Raw genomic sequence first — 22,180 nt, 5'->3', positions numbered from 1 at the left:
AGTCCTGGCCAAACCACCGAGGGGAAACCTCCACGCCGCATTAGCAAAAACTCCAGAACTTCTGGAAAATAACTTGAAACGCGTCCCGAAGGCTCAATCTCCAGGAGTGCCCCATCCCCGAGGCTGCCCCACCGCGGCCCCTAGGCCCGCTCCAGGCTCCACCGCCCCCCCCCCCCCCCCCCCCCCCCCCCGGGCAGCACGTGGTCGGCGCCGCGTACCCCCACCCCCCGCGGCGGCCCCTCCGCCGGGCGAAACCACCTGGCACGGGAGGGGGGGGGGGGGGGGGCGTCCCTTCTCCACCGGGCCCCGCCCCATTAAAGGGGCGATGAGCTCCCGGCGCGGCGGGAAGCATAGTGTTCCTTCTCCCGTCCGGCTGCTGCCTTCCCTTCCCTCTGCCCTCCGCCTCCATCTCCGCGCCGCCACCGACCAGGAGAGCGCGGTCGGCGGAGCCGCCAGGTGAGTGAGCGCGGGGGAAGGAAATGGCCGGCGCGTCGCTGCCCGTTTAAGAGCCTCCCACGTCGCTCCGCCATGTCCGGCGGCCCGGCCCCTCCCGGGGCTCCCTCACCGCCCCCCGCCCGCCCCCGGGGCCTGGAGGAGCCGCCGCGGGGACGCTCCCGCCGCCCTGCAGGTGAGCCCGGCAGGTGGGGCCGCCACGGGGCCGGAGTGGAGCCGCGGGGCTGGGGCGTTATGTAAGGGCGGGGGTCGGAGCGGGCAGGGAAGGCGCCTGGCGGAGCCAGGTTTCGTCTGGGGTCACCCCTCGGGCTCGGGGCTGGCTCCCCACACAGCTCCGGGTGTGTGCCGGGAAGCGCCGTGCCCCAGGGGCGCTCGCCGGTCCTGCCGGAGCCATTCCTGCACGGAAAGCTGGAAGCGCGGCTCTGAGGCGGGAAGGGTCGCTTATCGCTTGTTTTCCATGGGAGAGGTGGAGCGTGTGAGCCTGGAAAGGAGCCGGTGGTATGTAGCGCTCAGTCGCCTCCCAGTTGTGGAAGATCACCGTCTCGGAGAAGCGCGCGGTGGCGTTTGTATTATTGATAGATTGTAGAGAACAGTAGGTGATCTGCGCGATCGCTCTTTTTTTCCTTAAGCGTATTTTCGTGTATTCCCAAAAAGTCACCCAACCGTCTTCAAAGTTCTGAGTTGGGTTTTTTCTAGAAGTTTTTTTCAAAGACTTTCACAGCCAAAGACTGTGGGTGTTTAAATAAAAGTGAAAATCTGTTTGATCCTTGACGTTTCTTTATCAAAGTCTGGGATTCTCTAATAACTTTATTGCAGGTTTTTTTTTCTTTTTTTTTTTTTTTTTTTTCTGATTGAGTTTGAGGTTTGTTTTGGTTTTGGGGTTTTTCTTCTGTAAAAAGCTTTACCCTGTTAATTTTCTCTGTTGGATTTTGTAGCAAAGATGCTGAGCTTTTTCCGCCGCACCCTGGGACGCCGGTCCATGCGTAAGCATGCGGAGAAGGAAAGGCTGAGAGAGGCCCAAAGGGCTGCAACCCACATCCCTGCAGCTGGGGACGCCAAATCCATCATCACCTGCCGAGTGGCGCTGCTGGACGGGACAGATGTCAGCGTGGACTTACCGGTATGAGTGATCCAAGTGTGTTTTTGAAATACGCTTTGTTTTTGTTATTCGGATGTGGATTGCTGTTTGCAAGTTGGGTAAAGGCATTGCTCTTTGCTGTCGGCAGTCGGCCTTGTGCCTTGATGTCTACTAAGTTGCTGCTCATAAAAGGGTTCTGAAAGAATAGTTAACTTTGGCATTCACTGAAATTTGAGAGTGTTTTGCTGGATGTCATCATGCCTTACACGCTGAACACTTTCTGATGTTTTAATGCAATTGCTGTGCCAAGGCATAACTTAGAGAGAGTAACCTGGTGAATTGGGTTTTCTTTTTGGTGAGCTATCTGTCTTGACAAAGAAGGTGAATCTCTTGGCGTAACTTGTTGAAGAGGAGGGATGAGCAGGAATTTCTATGTGGGTTGGGTTTGGTCTAGTTTTGTGTCAGAGATGGATGCAGTTTTTAACGCTAACTTGAGAGGGGAGGGGAAGAGGAAAAATCTGCTTCCTTCCCCTCCTCAGGGCAGATTATATAGTAGGGATTGTCTCATGGCATGGTGCTTTATTCCCAGTGAGGTGTTAGCCACTGTTTTACATTTCTAAAGCTTCCTTAATATGCACGTGCCTGTTCTGCTTGCCTAATTATATACCTGTTTTTGGCCAACAGGATGAGCAGTAGCACCAGAAGTGATGTGCTCTGTTTTTCCATTACCGTGTGTTATACTTGTTTGTGACTTGTTTTTAAGCTCACAGAGCTGAGCATTAGGAAGTTAGGAAGGTGTGGATCTGCGAGACCTGACTAGTTCCAGAGGATTTTGGCTGCAGTCACAGTTGTTCTGGTGTTGGAAGTGCTGACTAGAAAGAAAAGCCATTTCAAGACTGGCTGCTCCACACAGCTCTTTCTTCCCTTTCTTTTTTAATCGTGGAGTGTTTAGGTAGTGCAAGGAAGTCAGCTTGATTGAGCAGTGCTGTTGACATAGCAGAAATAACTCTTGTGATATCCTGAACTCCAAATAATCTAGAGTTAGAGAAACCCTTTGACATCTTTATTTGCCAAGTGACTGTACAGATAGGCGTTTATCGAGGGTGGTAAAGTCAGTTTGTACATCTCTGAAGCAATGCAATGAATATATCCAGTGCTGCTTGGTGCCTAGGATGTTTGATTTGAGGCCAGGAATGCCCACAAACACTTAATAGCAAGAGTTAACATTTAAAAAGTACTCAAGTTTAAATTGGTGTCTCTGCATAAGCAGAGCAGTAATCTTTGGAGCTGGAGTCAGCTCTGTAGGCAAATTCCTGGTGGCTCCAACAACATTTCTGAGGCTTTAAGGAGCATAAATTGAACCTGAAGAGGTGTCACAACCTGCCACCTGGCCTATAAATCTCAGACCAGGGTGCAGTGGTAACTATTTACTTTTACAAGAAACTCTTTTCACTCCAGATTTTTTTCTTTGAAAGCCAGCATAGATCCTTGACTGTGAACATATAAGTTATGAGTAACTGTAGCCAAATTGACATAGCCAGATGCAGTAATTAGAGTGCATCAGCAGTGGCTGACATGTTCCAGTTTCTTCAGTGATTAAAATACAATAAATTAAAAGTAAATTAAATGTTTCATTTCAGACTTCCTAGAGTGTTCTTGTTTCTCCACTTGCATCATTCATATTTTGAGGTTGACTCTTGGAAAGAAAAAAGGGTAGGGAAGACAGGGGATGAAGTGGGGGAGTGTACAAAATCCTGACAAAACAACATCACTTTCTAAAATGTAAAGCTTAAATTAAAAATACATGTGTATATTTTTTTTCTTTTACAAAACCTTTCTTTGAGAATCTTTGTGCTCTTTGAGCTAAGATCTTTTCCAAGACTGGTACTGTTACTTTGTTGGCAGCAAATTTTCTTTAAAATGAACTCTTTCTCGCAAAGAGGTGCCCCCTGCTCTGCCAGTTCATTTGTGCACAGTCACATTGTCTACCTTAACACTGTGAAAATGTTTGATTAAAAAAATAAATAACAAAGCTTTTCTTAAGAATGAATCATTTAGCAGACAGGTTAGTTCACAGCCAGAGAAAGGGTTGTCTAGGCAGGAATGAATGCCATACCTTTTTAAATCCATGGCTGCACAAATACTGTACAGTGGCATAAGCTGTTGCTGCCACAGGAAGAAAAGATGTTGCTTTCGTTATTGCGTTTGTCCTTGTTTTCTCATACCCCTTGGCAGAAGAAACAGTATTTTAGCAGCCAGGCAGTAAACTAAGTCAAGAAAATGCTGTGGCTGAAAATAATCGGTATAATTTCGTTATGTAGTTCCCAGCTGGAGCGATTCTCCAATCTGGTTCCCCATGTGCCTCCCCAAATGTGGTGAAGAAGCATTTAGAGGTGATACCAGGCTTAAGTTTGCTCAAAAAGCTGTTGAGCTCTATCCTTACAGTAAATTTTTTACTGAGAAAAGTATTCTGCATTTACAATTATTGATAAAATTGAACCTGAGATTGCTTAATTTCTCCTTAATTAAAAAAAAAAAAAAAAGGAAAGGCAAAAACAACAGTAAGAAGCAACCACAAGGGACGTTGCCATGTAAGCCAAACACGTTTGAGAATCATTAAGTAGCAAAGACTGATGCTTTATGAATATTGACAATGAGACAGAAGGGACAGGTTGTAAATTATGCAGTTGAGATTTAACTTATTAGACACAGAGCCAGGATTTGAGCAGTAACTCTGCTTTTTGTCCACTGATCTTATCTTTGGTGTCTGTCAAGCTACTTAATCTACTTAATCTTTCTGCTTTTCTATGTCTTCTGTTGTTTTTAATTAGAAAAATGCCTGACTTGAACTTTTCATCAAAGGTGCAGTCATACACAGTACACAGACTGAATTCTTTGCAAGAATCTACTGCTTTTGTAGCTATGTCAATGACTGAAGAATGTCAGTGTCATGTATGCTATTTACTGACACCTTGGTATGTTCAAAATGGGAGGCATGAACTTAATGCGAGTTATCAGTGTTATTTTGGGGCAGATTGAATGATGTCAGATTTTTCCCCACAGCTTCATATCAGATTTAAAGTTGCTTTTTGACCTGGTAGTTTTCCTCTTACGACTCTTTTGAAGCTTTATGTTTCTCCAAATGCATTCAGCCATTTTTACAGATTTATGTGCCTAGTGAAACACTAAGAAGCTTGTTACTTTGTTAATCTTAAAAAAGTTTTTATAAAGTAGATGTTGTCTGTAAATGCTGCTGTGGATGTTGCTCATTATACATTCTGCTTTTCTGTTAACTTGAGTTAAGCTTGGACGAACGTCAGGTTGTGCTTTTTCTTCCCATTGTAAGATCCGTGGGTGGAATGTTTACTGAGCAGTATGAGTGGCGAGAGGACAAGAACTCTGTTTTGCTGACATCCCTTATCTTACTTTTCATCCTGTTCCCATGCAAAACTAAGCTACATCTTCCCCCACTGCACCTCTGGAATTCCCAAGGCTCAAAAGCCATGAACAGCCCTGGTTTATTACCTGAAGATTCCATCAGCTCAGTCATACCATTCTGGTCTGTCCAGGGAGCCCCTCAACAGCTGGAATACCAGGTCTCTTGGTGCTCGTGGTTTGTGAGAAAAGACAAGGTGAGGGGGAACTTGAAATTACAAAAAATTTTCATCTGTGGTCACCAACAACTTATGGAATAATTAGGAACAAAAATGTTTGTCAGGAGTTTAAAATAAAGTGCTGTTTTAAGTAACAGAGAGCTCCAGAGGATTTTAAAATCAAAATATTTTACAATTGAGTATTTGTTTACTCAATTCTATGCTATCCATAATAGTAATTGGGAGAGGGGGAAAAAATAACGTAGATAGGGGGAGAAATGATAATATAAATAATGTAAATACGTGCACTTGAAATATAAAATGTTTGGATTGCTTTTTATGGGGGTGCGAGGTCAGCCTTATAAGAGAGTCAGATAGTAAGTGTAGGGTCTTAGGGAAGCAGAACTGTACTTTGTGGAAGCCAGCACTGTTTCAGCAAAAAAAAAACCTGACCCTGCCTAACCCACAATTTACATAATCTTCTCATGGATAATGGAGCGTTAATTGTATTCCAGTTTCTGTACGTGCAAAGTTTTAGGTAAATGCTTCCTGGTGGTATAAGATGAAAGACAGAAATTATGAGAATGGATGCGCGCTCTCTCTCTCTCTCTGAGTAGTTTTTTATCTTGGAATATTCCTTACTTACACATGCATGAAATTTGATATGGAGGTTGCAAAATGAGATGGTTTTGTCCTTATTATAATGAAGTATCATTAGAACAAGGTCTTGTATAAACCAGTCCAGTGGTTGTGTGTAATAGTGGAATTGAACTAAGCTGTTTGGACTTTTGGAGTATAAAACAAGATAAAAAGAGGACTGTATCTGTGGTGACTATTTTCAATAAAAATTAAGAAATCTATCTGGAATGTGAAAATCATTAACAGGTGCCAGTGGCTTTTTGTTTGAAGAGGGATGATTTGTGTTGATCTGACTGCAAGATCAGAGATGCATTGTGATAGTTGATTTTACTTAGTAATCCACTCTGGTTTATTAAAAACTTGTGGAATATTTATGGCCACTTGCTGAATATTTGTGGATGTAAATATGAAATACAAAATGCTCTTCCTGGCATGGATGCTGATTAACAGGAAGCTCTAATACTGCTAAAAATGCTGGGAAAATCAGTCATTAAATAAAATGAGTACTCTGAGTGTTCAAGGCCGACCTCTAAAGTTTCAAAATAAAGCTCAGCTGACAGAAGCAGTAATAACATAAACTTTTGAGCATGCCCCTTTTTGTGTGTGCTAAGGCTAGAAAGTTTGGGATTGAAACTTTCTTTCCCATGTGATCTTCTGTCTGAAAGTATTGACATGCTTTTGAGTGTTTGCTTAAACTTCTGAAAGAGCCTTAGGGGACTGAAACTGGACAAAATCATTTGTGAGCCTTGTGTTCTGCAGCAGAGGTGCTGCTGTCTGTGCGGTGGGAGGGGGCCAGCCGCGGTGCAGGGTGAGCCAGTGCTTTCCTGGGATGCCAGACTGAAATCCGTGCTGAGATCGAACCTCAGCCAGGGGATGCTGAGTGGCTGTGCCCGTGTGAGCAGCACAGACTGCCTGCGCCGAGCCCCGCTCACAGCCCAGCTGCTTCGGGCCATGGTAGGCAAGCATTTCAGTCTCGGTGCAATGCTCTGTGCCCTGGCACCGTTGGAAAGGAGGGAGGAAGGGAGCAGCTGGCAGCAATCTGTGCTGCTTGAAGAGTATATTGTTTGGCCTGCAGTGCACTGCCAGAGTGTTTCTGGGGCTTGTGCTGCAGGCTGGTTTAGTTGCCTGAGAGTTTCACATTCTTAACTCACAGCGAATTTTATCTGAAGTCCTGCTTTCCTGCTGAACTGCCTCTGCAAAGAGCTCAAAGGCTTGGGACTCTCTGGTGCGCTTAATCAGAGTTCTTGTGAGAAACCTGCAGGTGGAACTCCAAAGAAAACTGAAATGTTTGATAGTTTTATTTATACTGGGGGGAGGCATTTAATCTGTAAACCTTAATGCTGAACAAGCAATTAGGATATGTTCTGTATTAGAAAGAATTAACAAATTTATTAAATCGCATTGGTAGTTAGAAGATAAAAATTTTCAGGAAGTTGAAACAGAGACTTTCACAAAACAAACTGTCGGATAATAATGTTTTGAGTTTTTGCCTTATGTAACAGGGTCAATAAGCCTGAGCACAGTACATTAAAATCCTTCTACACAGCACTCTAATGAATGTACAATTAGGATGGGCATTGAAATAATTTCCTTGTAACAAAGTTTTTTGGGAAATGCCTTTTTTCTCCTGAGAAGAAAAGAACAAAATATTTAATCTCAAATGCTTATCTTCCTGTACTTGTGAGACATTGAGTAAATACAAGAATTGATAGGCTGTCTCTGGAGGTAGAAATTCTCTCCAGCCTTCCAGCCTGCAGGGTTTTATATTCACAAGTGTGTATAGCAACGAGAAAATTGACTGGAGAGTTTGGAAAAGTTATTTGTAGGAGTGGAGCTTGGTGTTTGAGGAGAGGAGCAGCTCCATTTGTAGGTCAGAACTTAAAGCCATAAGAAGATCAGGGTGATACAAATAATGTGTACTTCTAAGATTGCCTTTGTAACAGTAAGGGGTTTTAACCCTCCAATTCTGCAGCAAGCTTTAATGGTGTTAACTATAGACACCTTTTGCATGGTGTTGATATGAAATCATCCTTTAAAGCTCTCTGTTGAAGCTTAGTTATTTGAAACCTGTGGTTTCAGAGAAGAGGATTTACTTCATTTAAAAAATAGGCAGGCTTATCTGCTGCTTCTGTGCTGCTGTGGTCTGCAAACATGCATAGGTGACCTCCTAGCAACTGGGTAGCTGTAAATCTGAATAGGAACCCATACCTTCTCTGTGTGTGTAAATGATATATTTCTAAGGAAGCTCATATGCATATGAATGGTAACCCTCCTGATAAGTTGACAAAAGCCAGGAAGGAAAGTTTTTGCCACTTGGTAGCTATTGAAGGCAATAGCTACTGTTAGTAGTTATTGTTAATAAAAATATTAACATGATCATTTGAAGAAATCTAAACTGAAAGTACAGCTGCAAAGACACAAAGGATAGTAAGTTCCTTGAAAGTAATGCTTATTCATCTATTTTTTTTCAAAGTTCATCTTGTATAGGGCCTTCCATTTCTTCACAAAGAAATAAACAGGAGGGATTATTTTCTGATAAGTATTTTAATTAGTGGATTTATTAGGAGGGTATGTTGATCTTGGGGTTTTTTTCAAGTTCTGGAAAAAAAAAAGTTACTTTGCTGCGATTTAAAAAACTTGAAGTGAACCATTCAGCTGGTGCTCACCAGCACAAGCTCCTCTCCAGTTGCTGTGAGCTTGAGTTGCTTCTCCAGTGCTGGTGAGTAATGGCTGCTCTAGTACTGAAGGAGGCTTTGACATCGGGCAGGTTTGGAGCACCTGGCTGGCTTGTCCTCATGGATGCGTGTCCATGAAATAGCCGATACTCTGAGACCATGAGAGGAGGGTATAAATGCTGCCTTTCAGGTTTTAGGCAGTGGTTGAGATGCCTGAGCCGAGGAGAATGTCCCGGGATGGCCTTAGTCCGGCAGTGGAGGGACAAACCAGCGCGCCGAGGTGAACAGCCAGCCTTGTTGCTGAGCTGCCGGGCTAAGCCCAGCCTTTGTAACACCTACTCAGCCAGCAATTGCAGTTATTGAGAGCAGCAGGAGATGTCATTAGCTGGGAGCATCCCTTTCGTTGGGGAAAGGGGGGGAGGGGGCGGGGGCCGTGTGATTCATTCCCAAGTGATCAGAAGATGCTTTTATCCAGTGTGGCAAAACCAGGAGAGGTCCTGCCCTATATATATGGTGTATTTGGTTTACATTTTCCTGTTGTTCATTCTGCTGCTGTGAGATGTTTGCTGTTGCTTCCTAGAGAGAATAGCAAACTCTGTAAATCAAATAGTCAGGTTTTACTGAATTGCAAACCCATGAGAAGTTTAATTTGTGCCCTGAAGGGAGGACCAGCTACTGGCTGGACTGCTTGTGAGTGGAGTTGTTAATAGTTCATCAGTAACCATTAAACAGTTTGAAAATATTTGTCCTTTGTAACCTGAGCTCTACTGTAAGGGAAAGAAAGGAGAGGGGGGAAAAAAGCATAGGAGAGCAGCAGGATAAAAATGTCACTTTCACAGAATGACAGAATATTCTCAATTGGAAGGAACCCACAAGGATCATCGAGTCTAACTCTTAATGGCCCATACGGGGATTGAACCTACAACCTTGATGTTATTAGCACCAATGTTGCCATGAGAAAGTGCAATTTTTACAAAAAATGTAATAAAAGTGTATCTTTGCTCTTTGAAGACTCTTGAGATCTCAGTTTTATTGAGTACAAAGAAATTAATTTTGATTCATGAAAGTTGACTGGTTACAAAGCATTAATATTTTTGGTTGCTGTTTGTTTAAGGAGGAAGGACTTTAGTGAAGTAAAGCATGTGTGACACTTCTGCTGACTTGCACCAAACACAGCTGCTGATGATTTAAGTCATATGCAAAGTAGTACATAATTAATTCCATGTTGACAGCCCTGGTGATTTAAGTCAGAGAACAACCAGAAGTCCTGCAGATCTTTCCACAGCTGCTCCACTGCTTCATTTGGGACTTTATCCCACATTAATTTTTTGGGGTCCAGTAAATCTTTGAGTCCTCTGCTGAGATTTCCGAAATGGTGAACACATTCTGAAACCAATCTGACACTGCAGAAATTGAAGTTTTGCTCGTGGGTAGTCTGAAGTAGTATGTGTAGTATTCCAGGCTGGAGTCAAAGGGCTTCTGTCACCAGCAGGGAATTTGCTTGAGATAACTGGTTAATTGCACTTTTTAAAGATGGCCTTCAGAGGAATTGAGAAGGATCTCAAATGTTCTGCTCAATAAGGGGAGATTTTCCACTAGTTTTAGGCAACCTACTGAAAGCTTTATGCAATACAGAGTGTTTTTCTAGTTTTGGTGTTGCAGGTGCTGAATTGATTGCACTTGTATTATTATATTAATGATTTAGTAGAAGATATCCTGTGTTGAAAAAAACTATCATCAGTTCCATGCCTTGGTCTTTCGAGACTGGGGCTACAGACTCTATTAATGAAAGAAATGCATGGGTTTGTATGTGTAGATGGTTTTCCTTAAGGTTTCTGTTTGAGCTGGTGTTTAATAAATCTGAGAAATTATTTTTTCCTGAGACCAACAGAGGACACTTTGTCTGAATGAATTTGATAGGTTGACATTTAGTATTTGTATTATACAATGTTTTGCAGATGCTATATGTTTGTGAAGTTGCCTGCTGGCCCAAATGCCTTCCATTCCTGCTATTCTCCCCAGTACCTGGGAAGAAATAACTGTGTGAGAATTTGCTTAGACAGGCTCTGTTTACAAACTTTTTTTAGGATTTTGCTTTGAGCTGTGATATGTGTTGGATTTAACTGATACATCAAGTAAACCAATGATGGTGATTGCAAAGTTGAATATAAAATATTTGAAGATCAGGGTAGAGGAAGGTGACAAGAATTACAGCATGCAACTTTATTTACGTAGATATTACTTACCGATTAAACCAGATTATTTCTGAGAACAAAAATTTGTCTGGCCCAGAATTTTGAGAGCTGTACTAAATTTGCTAATTACTAGCCTACTAAATATGTGCTTAGAAAGTTGTCCCATGTCTCAGGTTGTGAATGTATAAATATTGAGGTAAAATATAGCAAGATGGTGGTTTTACAGAAATAGAGAAACCCTTCAGCTGCTGGCAGAGTAAGCATAAATAATGTCTGCATTTCTTTGCATTTAATTTTTTTTACACTATGACACTTACTCTGATCTAATAATTTATACATGTGTTTTATTACATTTAAGCATCAATAACTCTTAAACTATTATTTCCATTTATTTTTATAAAGGAGCTCACAGCATGAAGAATATAGGTTGTGTAGCACTGCTCAGTGCTATTTATGTGCCTTCTCTTTAAAAACAGCTATTTAATTTTTTAGGTCATCACTGTAAAAGCGATGTTTCCTTGGGGCTAGAGCTGTTTTTTTCATAAATTATGCATGAACATATGAGCTGGCTTTTTGCACCTGGAAGTTAGTTTTATGAACTTAGTTTTGTAAATGCGGTATCTAAGTGCTATTTATTCAAGTTGCTTGCCCCAGACTGTTTCCTAGTAGTTGGTAAAAGCACTTGCTAATGGAATGCTATCTCCTAATTCAATAGGTTTTGCTACCTGCTTCTAAACTGGTGAAATGCCTAGATACTAAACAGTAGTAAATTCATAAGCAATTTGCTGTACTTGGCTCCTAAAGTTTTCCAGTACATTGGTTATTTCAATTGTGCTGGCTGTGTTTCCAGTTCCTTTGAATGTCAGTGAGTAAGGAAAGCCTAAAAGCAAAAATGATAAAATGACATTTTAACACTGTTGGCAAGTCAGTGTTGACATTTTCCAAGAAAGGAGGTTATGCAAGTTCTTTATGGATATCCTGTGTTTGTTGTGGGGTGTACATTTGCCTTTGAGAAAAGAAGCCATCAGAAAATACAAGGGGGTGAAAAAATGTGTCCACATTATATTTTCAGAAACTAAATTTTTGGAATTAGAATATAATGTGTCCAGATGCCTACAATAAATCTACCTGCTGTGTTCTAAGTCCTGTTATCTTTTCAGAAAAAAGCCAAAGGCCAGCTCCTGTTTGAGCAAATCATGTATCATCTGGACCTTATCGAAAGCGACTACTTTGGATTAAGGTTCATGGATTCAGCACAAGTGGCAGTAAGTAGTTATGCTTTTTTTTAAGCAACAGTGTAAAAGTTGAATCCTAATACTGACAAAAATGCTATAAGAAAGCTGTCTTTTGTGAATTAAGTTTTGTGCAGAAGCTCTGTAGTGTGTGATTTTCTGTGTCCCCAAGTTTAATTCCGCCTCCAGCACTCTAACATATGACCATGCTTGTATCTTCCTTTCTTGTTTCCACATGTTCCTGTCACACTCCTGTTGTCACTAGGCAGGCTGGTCCAGTCGGACCCCAGAGCCTGGTGTGTGATGTAGAAACTCTTGGTGCTGATGATACAGAGAGGATGGAGCAAAATTAGAGTGTGTGTTTGGCCCTTTTGTTGTGTGCTGTACAGAGATGAGAAGGTTTTCCTTTGCAAATGCCATCAGCTTTCTTGTCAGCAAAAGTCACCTTGTTCATGTCTGGTTGCAGGAGGGGTGTACCTTTGATTTGTTCAAATCAGTTGTGACAGACCAGCAACTGTAAGTTTTTAGGAGGCTAGGGATGTGTTTGCATGTATCAGTTTGAGTTGAGGGTTCTTCCAAGCCCAAGTTTGTTGGTGTTTTATTGTGTGTTTCTAAAAATGTAACAGGTTTTGAAGTCAGAAGCAGAGCATGTCAGTGGCAACCACAGTTCTTTCACTTCTGGGCTATGCAGTTTTATATATATACTTCTTATAGTCAAATATTTAATTCTGCCACTTAGGGTAGCTGCAAGTTAAGTGAGCCTTTAAGCAAGGAGTGGTTTTTTCTTTGTCCTGCATCCCTGCAACTTAAACTTGTATCCACTTAGCCCAACATCCCTAGGTAGAATGAGATTGGTGTTTTCCTGCTGCATATGTCAATCTTATTTGTTAGATGTATAATCTAATTGTTTTTGTGCTTCAAGGCCACTTGAGAATTATCTCATGCTTAGGATGGCAGAGGGGAAGCACAGACAGTTGAGCTAAATATCTGAATTGCTCAAGGCCAGCATACAAAAATGGAGGCAGTGATTTATATTCCCTTATTTCTGTGAAGATCTGTGTCCATAACAGTTTGAAGGTGATATCTTAGTTGTTGCAGCTTTGTACAAAGGCAAAAAAAAAAAAAAATCCACAAACTTGAACCTTTGAAAGAAGCTAACAGCTTTGGACGCAGTGCTCCACCCCAAAGCACTTATAACCTGATGGCTTCTTTCCAAAATAATTGTGATCAAATTTTATGCTTATCATGTAATTGTAGAGATTGTGCTCCTCAGCAATAATTGTTGGTGTTCTGCATCTGAAGCAAACTTCATGACCACTGGGATTAGCTGCTGGTGGTCTGTAGTTCCCAGTAGTGAAAGTGGTCTTAAACCCCTTGCTGAACAGAAACATTTGACACTAAAAAAGACCATTACGCTAACAGATGGATGACATTCAGAACCATGCACACAACAGAAATGAGAAAACAGACTACTGCATAACATTTTATATTTCTCAAAATCATGTTAGCTGTGCTCAGCATGTGCAGTCCAAGATGGTGAGTATTGATAGTGAAGTACTCTATTGCATTTATCTTTTTGCTTCAAAAAAGCAGTAGTCTGTATGGTTAAGGTATACTAACTCAGTTTCTGCCTTGTGGCTTCTGACTATTTCCCTGTCTCCAGGATCTCATAAGAGATCACAGTAGGTTAATTTTAACTGGTAGAATTATCTATATGATAATTTTTTTTCTCTTCCTGATCTGCTAGCAAATAAACCTATTAAATCTTGAAATGTGTTAATAAGAATTAATCTTTTCTGCCACAGCAGTGTCTCATACCTTGCTTTTGTCTAGCAAATTATTACTGCCAGTCCAGAGAGCACATGATTGACTATTTGATGCTGCAAAATCTACCAGGTACAGGGGATTGCAAACTCCGTTTGCTTCCTTTTTTAACTACGTGTGACTGAAAAGCAGCAGAGTAGAGATAACAATCTGTTTAAACTGGACCTTAATGATGAGCTGTGTATAATGAAGCAGAAAAGATTGCATTTTGCCAGAAGAGCTGAATGCAACAGCCAGAGAAAATTAATTGCTTAAAGAAATGAAGAACTGTTGCAATAGCAGCCATTCCTGCAGAAGGAGCTGGCAAGTTTTAGCAGAAACCCAGTCTGCAGCTGGAAACAAAGAACACAGACTAATCAAGTGACTTGTCCAAGATTATTGAGGAGACCTGTTAAATAAACAGTGTAAGGATCCAGTCCCTTACTGTAGAGAGAATTGTCCACTGGCTCTGAAGGATAATCTTTCTGCTATCCAATTTAAATCCATGCCCTACTTGCTAGTTACTTTTACTGATACAAACTGGCAATACATAGTTATACAAAAGTTTTAGAAATCCCACACTTGTTTTAACTAGTAATAAGTTTTCATTAGATCTGTTGTGAACAACTGAAAGATTGCTTTTTTTTTTTTTTTTTTTTATTCTTTTCTGCTGCTGAAGTTGGGTGTTAAAGATTTCCTGGGGAGTGGGGGAAACCCAGATAATGGAAACTACCTGACATTTTGGATTTTAGTATTCAAATAACAGCTTCTTTAGAAATGTTCTTAAAACCGTTAGTGAAGTGAAGGAATTGTTGTTTTCATGTGATTTCTGTATTCACTCTAGTCTGCTGTTCAGGAAGAGATCAGTTTTAGCCTCAACATCTTGTCTAACAAACCTCATTTGCCCAAACTTCTTGAAATGTTGCTGGGTGAGGATTTGAGGGGTTTTTGTATGTGTTTTGTTTTTAATTTCTGCAGCAGCAAACTATTGTAGTAAGGACTTCCAGTACTCTACGCAGTCTGTTGTTTGTGTTGCCTTCTGTTTAGCAAACTTTATCTTTGATTTTCAGCAATACACTGTGCTGTGCAAACCCTCATCAAAAGTAAACTTCTTTTCCAGGTCCACTTGAATTCCATTATAATCACTTGGAATAAATCTCAAGTTTCTTGATGTTTGTGTCTGTCCATTCATGTGTTGGTTTTGGGGCTGTTTTTTTTTTTTTTTTTTGCTTCATTCCCACCCCCAGTGGGAATGAAGCAGTTCTGTTTCCCTTCTTCCTTGCATACCATCACCATTGAGCAGAGCTCCTGTGGGCAGAAGCAGTCAGAGCCCAGCAGAGTGAAATGCTGTCGGTGCCTGTCATGGGCCTGCCTCTCTGTTGCCTTCCCATGGAATGTGGAGGAGATGAGAGAAAACAGGAGGGAGATGAAACAGGGGGCACAGTCAGCCCCGGAGCCTAGACAGGGCTCTCCTTGCCATTTTGGTGTCTAAATCACCTGCAAGCCTCCAGCTGTGTAGTTTCTGTATTTTTTGGTGGAGGAAGGAATAAGTAAACTCTCTCTTACAGCAAGTGAGTTTATGGAATAGGAAAAAAGATTATATGATTTCCTTGTAGAAAAAAAAAAATTGCTTAATTCCCATTTCACTGGTAGCATAAGCAAAATTTATGTAAATATTTGCTTCATTCCTCCTGAAGCTTCCTGCTTTATTTTAAAAATGTATTAGATACATTTCAAATAGCTCTCCGTAGCTACTTAGTTAGAATAGGCAATGAGAGCATTCTCAGCTGTGTGCACAGCAGCAGCAGATGGTTTAAGCGTTCTCATCTGCAGCTAATACAGCAATCAGTCACAGCCCGGCTGTGTTACAGGCTGACTTCAGCTCTCTGCAGAAGGCAGAGCTGTTCTGGAGGCAGGAATGTGTTTACACTTGGCAGTGCAACCTGAAAATACTGGTTCTTTTTCATACCCTTCTTGCTTTTCTGTCCTCCCTGGAGCTCCCTGTGAACTTCATGTCACACAGTTTAACAAAAGGAGTCTTACTAAGTATATAATTCATCTGTATTAGTTGCAGGGTGACATTTGGGATTGATCTGATGAGGTGTTGTTCCCTGGGCATGGTGAACCATGCAGGACATGGTGTGTCAGGTAGTTGGTTCTGGCTGTTGAGTCAGTGCAATTATGTTGGTCAGGGTGCTGTGTTTCCTGTTTAGGTGAGTCACCTCCTTTGGAGGAGGGAGCTGTTGGACCTGCACAGCACTAGGAAGAAGATCTGTCCCACTAGATGTGTGTTGGATTTCCAGCTTTAACTTCTGGTATGAACTCTTCAGCAGTGCCATCATGTGCAATTATTTTGGGGAGCATACTGTACAAGTGTAGGTGTTCCAATCTGCCAAGTACAGCTTTCTCACATGCTGTTGTACACAATGTAAGTCAAGCCATTATTCTGGCTTCTTGTCCAGTAAATAACTTATAATTAGCATTAGTAGGTGAGGCAGTAACTTGTCCTCCCATGTGACAGTTGCTAAAATGTCACCTGAATAGATTTTTGAGAATTAGGTAGAGCTGACTCTGATGGTGGGACACAGACAGCTCTGCTGTTACTGCACTTGAGTCATCAAAAGAAAATGCCTGAAAGCCAACAATACTTATTTTGTCTCTCCCCTTCCTGCCCCAAGTAAACATCACACACAGCTGAGTGCTAGAGTCTTCAGCTATGATTTATGCTTCTCTGGCTGATTGTCCTGGCTGACCTATTAATGTGTGAATTGTTTCTCTGGACAGGATGAAAATCTAGTGAAGTGGTTTGCTAGTATGTTTATTTTTCTTTTAAGCAGACAGTGCTGTCTTCAAGATTTGGTTTAAATAAGGTACTACAGGATGTTTCTGTTGTTCAAAACTGACATTTTTCTTTACAAACTTTTAGCAAAATTATCTTCACCAAGCACAGAAAACTATGAATTGTGAAAGACTTGAATTAGATTGTTTTAACAAACTGCTTGTTATTCCAAGATGGTCTTCACTAACACTTCCTTTTTTGTTCTTTCTGGGAGACTTTTTTTTATTGATAATTCAGTGAAATTAATTTATTTTTCAGCATTGGCTGGACAACACCAAAAGCATTAAAAAGCAAGTTAAAAGTAAGTGTCCTTTCCATTTTCTCTTGGTATATTGTATTTAACATTAGGAAAGCACAGCCAGTTGAAATGGGTGGTGGGAGGCTGTGTCCTGTGAGGGTGGGAGGGTGGCAAGTGACAGAAGTCCAGTGTAGTGCTACTGATTGTTTAATGGCATCTTTCCTCTGTAGCTCATACTACTTTATTCTAATGTTCTTAATTAAACCTGTTAGGGGCTCATTAAGTATAGTTGAAGGGGAGTTAAGGAAGCTGAAGATGTTCTAGTGTTATGGAGCATTTTCCTGGCTATAGGAAAATTTGCCTTGGAACCTCATGCATGGGGCAGTGCTCTATGCTTGAATCTGTGTCCTGTCTACCAAGTCCTCACCTGCTGCACAAGGCTTCAGTGTGGCCTGGTTGTGGCAGGGATGTGTGCTTGGGAAAGATGTTGTTTAGCAGCTTCCTTGCTCTGCACTGTGGGAAGTCTTCAGGGATTTGTGGTGGTGTTTTAATACAAGAGTTAGGTTTTGGAAGCAGTGAGAGGGAGAAAATTCCTCCTGTCAAATGCAAGAATCAGCAGAGCGATGCACATTTTTAAAGAGCTATTAATCCACCCTTTTGCTGAATTAACTCTTTGGTTTCCAGAAGAGATGTTTCTTCTGTAGAAGGGTCTCTTAAATTCCCATAAGGTATGTCCAAATTTCTGTGGAATAGAAGGACCTGAGCTGTCAGCAGTGAGTATTTCCCAGAGCCCTGGGAAGGTGTTGCAGAGACCAACAGCGTGCCTGAAGGTTTAGTCAACTGTAGAGACAAGATGTTTAGGTTTTGTGGTGATGGATAGAGCCCTTAAATATATGGATTAACCTGGATTCATGTGCTCTTGGCAGGAAGAATCATGTTAATGTGATATGACCATTGGGTTGACTTGTGACCCATAAAACTATTTTGTGTGCATGTTTAAGTGTCCTCTCACCCTGATGTTCCTCAAGGATTTTCCTGGCATAAAGGAATTCCTGCCTTAAGGCCTTGTAGCCAACCAATTTCAGTCAAGTTTTGTGATGTGATTTTGTGTAATAAATAAGTAAATAACCTGTCTCGTCCAGTAACTGTTACTGCTGTCTTGAATGAATTCTGCTTTGCAGTTGGCCCCCCATATTGTCTGCATTTTCGTGTAAAGTTCTACTCATCAGAGCCCAACAATCTACGTGAAGAGCTAACAAGGTAAGAGGGATTTTGTGTGTGAGAGGGGGACCCAAATATGGCCAGGGAAATGTTTTCCATGGTATTTATTTAAACAATTTAAAGAATTCTTTAGAACGGCTTACTTTCTTGGCTTGGTTTTCTTTTTGTAAAGTGGCTATTATGTGTGTGGAAATAAATGTGCTGTGACACCTAGAGATCTAAATATTTATATATTCCTCAATGCACTGTTTTTCATTAGGCAATTTTGTTAACTCATCTGAGTAGCTTATACACAATGGACGGAGGTTTTTGCTGAAGAGAACAGCCATCATTCCTTTGTCGTTTTTCTTAAGCTGTTAGTTTCAAATGCATACAATCATCCTGTCTCCAGGCAGAAAAGCATTGCAAGTTAGAGATTCTCTTTGAAAAAGGGAAGTTCAGTTAGCATTTCATTGCATGTGTGGTCTTCAAAGAGCTTATGGAAAGGGAAAGTAGTATTTTACTGCCATGTTGAGCTGAGTTGACACTACTATAGGTATAAGTTTGTAGTATGAGGAGAGCAGCAGTTCCTCTTGATTAAAGCATTTCACAAATCCGTTCATAGAACTGCATTTCTGAATGGGCTGAGACTATGAGAGGTGCTTTGAAAAAGAGCACAGCCTACCACCTGTCAGGAGTATAAATCTATTGTAAAAGACAACATTTCCTTGCATTGTTACCACTGCTGCTGATCCCTTTTGGAGAGTAAACAAAGTTATGTTTTCATGATAGCTGTAGACATCTCATACCTCAGCCATTCGTAAGGGTGTGAAGTGCATTTGTTTGTCGTTCAGGTTTATGTCTGTGTGGATCTTCAATCTGCACTTTAGCCAAATCTCTTGGAGTGCTACCAGGAAGATTATAGTAGCATTACCCCTTCCAGCCATATGTACCCTATGCAGCTTCATATTTACATGTGGTAAGATAATGTGGTCACTGCTGCTTTTTAATGCTTTCCTGCTCATCTGGGAAGAATGTTTTACGTCCCCATTCATGTTCCCAAATATTCATTTAACTGTCTTTAAAACCAGCAACTGTAGACAGAATTCAGACCTATATCTGTTTCTACCCCTGTGGAACATTTTCATCCATTTTGGCTTGAGTTCTGCCAGTCAGACCTTGCTGTGCAGGTTTTAGTGGGGCAAACCTGAAACCTGAGGGCTTTTAAACACTGTCTGCCTGCTTAGCTAATCCCCCAGAACAGGAGACAGCAAGTTGTCCTTCTGTCTTGTGACAGTGTGACACCTTGAAATATCAGAAGCAGTGGGAAGCAGAGCTTTGCAGTGGGTTATAGATGTCACTGGTAGGGGCTTTCCCAGGGTTCCACCTTTACACAGCAGGCCACCCAGCTGGAGCTCCTTCTCAGCTTCCACAGGTACAGCTTGCTCATGTTCTCAGCCCGTGGTCATGTAACACAGCATGGGAAGTGCTTGAATTGTTTGGAAGTGTTGTGTGGCTGATAAGCACAGACTGGTCACAGCCACTACACACTGTGGAGGCCTGTGTTCATTTTCATATCTGGTGTCAGTACCAACCAAATTTATTCCTTATGCAGAGGCTAGTGTTCAAAAAGTTTTGGTTAATAAATGGTTTGGCCAAGTATCTGTGGACTTCTGTGGAACCTGTAGGAAAAACACCTGCACCTGTTTTGTGTCTGGGTATGAAAGTGTGAGGAGACCCAGGCACAGGTTGAAGCAGAAGTTGTGTGTGAGGTTTCTGGGAATCTGTGCTAGAATTCAGACTGGATACCATGGTGGATGCCAGTGCTTTATATTGATCAGAGCTCTTCTCTTGTTAAAGGAAAACTGTGTACCATAATGGAGCAAGGGGATGCTCTTCAGGGGTATTGAATCAGAATAATTTGTATTGTACAACAAAGGGATTTATATTCAATATTTGCCCCATTTCTAAGCAAAAAGAGTAGAGGATATGCAAGGCAATGAAGGAAAACTGGCTCTGAAGAGTAAACAAGTTGAAAAGGCTGCAGCCTGCTATTTATTTTTAGTCACTTTGCAGTCAGCATTACGGGTTAGATTTTAACTAAGCAATCCATAGTAGAAACATTTGTTTTTTTCAAGACTTAAAAATAACCATTCTTTTTTGATGTTAGTATGTGTATAAATAATGAAGGAAATGTGGAAGATGCAAGTTGTTCTTTATTCAAGTAGAATCAGAAGAGAATAAAAAATATATTTACTTGGGTACCTGTTTATTTTTCAATGCAACACTACAGTTCAGCTTTTGACAACTTGTTCTTTTGGGTTTGCTTCATTTGAAATGCCTGCAAAACACACAATCCCAACTGATAAAGCCTTGAAAGGTCACAGTGCAGTTTCTTTCGTCTTGGAAACCCATGTTAAGAGTAGAAAACATTTTTATTTGTCAAGTTCTAACTTAGTTCTGTTGACTGAGTGACGCATTAGCACCATTACTCAATGACTTATTTCTTATTTAATCCTACAGGTATTTATTTGTTCTGCAGCTGAAACTGGATATTCTTACTGGAAAGTAAGCAGCATTTTAAACCATTCCAGTGTGTTTAGCATAGAGTTTGTTACATTTATATTTGAATAATTAATAAGTTTTGCTTAGTAGTGTAAGGTTATTTTTTTCTCTAAAATACTATTTTTCTATGCATGAATATCAGGAGAGGAATGCTTAAATAATGTAGTGCTTATCTCCTGATTTTCTTATCCCAGACATTTGCAGTTTCTTACTGTCTGTTACATAAGTTGTATGCTAATGGTATCAGTTCAGGTTTTAACAGTGCATTTCTCTTTTGGCAGATTGGAATGTCCTTTTGACACTGCTGTCCAGCTGGCAGCTTATAACATGCAAGGTGAGTAGGTGCAAGAAAGGAAAGGTGAAGTTGCACAAACAGTTTTGTGTAGACTCTTACTAACTGTTAAAAAAAGTCTGTCCTTGTTATGTCCATAAAATAGACTCTGCCCAAACATTAGTGATCCAGTGTGAAATGCAGTTCTTTTAGATTGTACTTGTGCTTGAGAGTATGTACAGAAAATTATTCAATTCCTCAGGAAACAGAACAAGGAGGTTCTGAACATAAACAGCTTTGCCCTAAAGTTGTTTTCTCAGGTGCTCATGTGCGAATCTGTCCACTTTCACAGAAGATATGAGGCCTGCAGCCTTCCTGAATCACTTTGATGTAGTACCACAGCTCACTTCTTTTTGATCATATAGGTTCCGTCAAGTGTTGTCTTTGTTGTCCAAATCAGATACAAAATTGATTTTGTTTGCACTGTGTATAAAATACCAGACTTCATCTTATTTGTAGGAGCATCTTAATGCCCTATGTCTCATGCTTGTACTTGAGCATTCCAGGTTGAACTGCACTTGTTGGGATTTCAGACCCTTCTTTCGCCACAAGATGTGACATACTCTTTTTTTTCTCAGCTATACAGCACTGTGTTTGAATAATTTGAGAGATAATTCATCAGTTGTCTTTAACTTTTGATTCCAGATGAGAATGTGTTGTTTGGATGAGGGTGTGATGTTAACAAATGTGGAGTCTCCTGTGGTTTCACACAGAGGAGCTCACAGAAGAAAGAGTGGAGACTTGAAGTTTTAAAAATGCCTACTAGAGTAGGCTTTTGGGTCCTTATTAAAGGATATAGATATATGGATATATGGCCTTATTCAAGCCAATTGATGTGCCATGTGTTTGAGCCACACAAATTCTCCACACAACATTTATCTTATGAATCTGCTGGACTTACTCTGCATGAGGTAGGACTAAGTCACTGAAAATTGGTCTTACAAGTGTTTTTCAAAACACTTCCTTCCTTTCATGCAGGAAGTGCTAATGGCCCTAAATCATGCGTATGTATAAGAGTTGGGATTAAACTGTGAAGGCACTTGCCTTTTTAACCTGCTCTTTTTTGTGTGAAAGGAAAGCAGTTAGAATGCATTCCACAGTTAAAAATATTAGCATTCTTAGAGCCTTAAGATACAGGTTCAGTAAATAAGATTTTGGAAGAACAAAGTGATCTAATTAGGCCATATATGCACTGCTTTTTGTAGTGATCTTTTCTTTCCTCTCTCCACAATGAGGCCTGTAGCAGGGCTTTAATCTTACTGTCTGACAGCTGTGTACTTTTATTTAAATCAGCTGGAACCTAAGCTGGCTTTGACAGCATTCCTTTGAACAGAGGCAG

The 22,180-nt window shown here is 41.0% G+C and overlaps 1 protein-coding gene across 7 annotated transcripts in view; it reads left to right on the top strand.

Moving 5' to 3' along the window:
* Positions 1–304: 304 nt before the first annotated feature.
* The window catches only part of EPB41L5 (erythrocyte membrane protein band 4.1 like 5), a 53,133-nt gene continuing 31,257 nt past the window's right edge, over positions 305–22,180 (top strand). For 2 of the 7 annotated variants that reach the window (XM_059852756.1, XM_059852755.1), the window contains exons 1-7: positions 471–628; positions 1,389–1,573; positions 11,794–11,898; positions 16,766–16,808; positions 17,927–18,005; positions 20,469–20,513; positions 20,792–20,844. In XM_059852756.1, the coding sequence (XP_059708739.1) occupies positions 529–628; positions 1,389–1,573; positions 11,794–11,898; positions 16,766–16,808; positions 17,927–18,005; positions 20,469–20,513; positions 20,792–20,844 (610 nt within the window). In that variant the 5' untranslated portion in view covers positions 471–528. The other 5 variants (XM_059852759.1, XM_059852762.1, XM_059852758.1 and 2 more) reach the window with 5 other exon arrangements.

The sequence above is a fragment of the Haemorhous mexicanus genome, chromosome 8 (genome assembly GCF_027477595.1).
Source record: "Haemorhous mexicanus isolate bHaeMex1 chromosome 8, bHaeMex1.pri, whole genome shotgun sequence".
Taxonomy (NCBI): Eukaryota; Metazoa; Chordata; class Aves; order Passeriformes; family Fringillidae; genus Haemorhous; species Haemorhous mexicanus.
The sequence above is the reverse complement of the archived record's forward strand: the minus strand, read 5'-3'. Positions and strand labels throughout refer to the sequence as shown.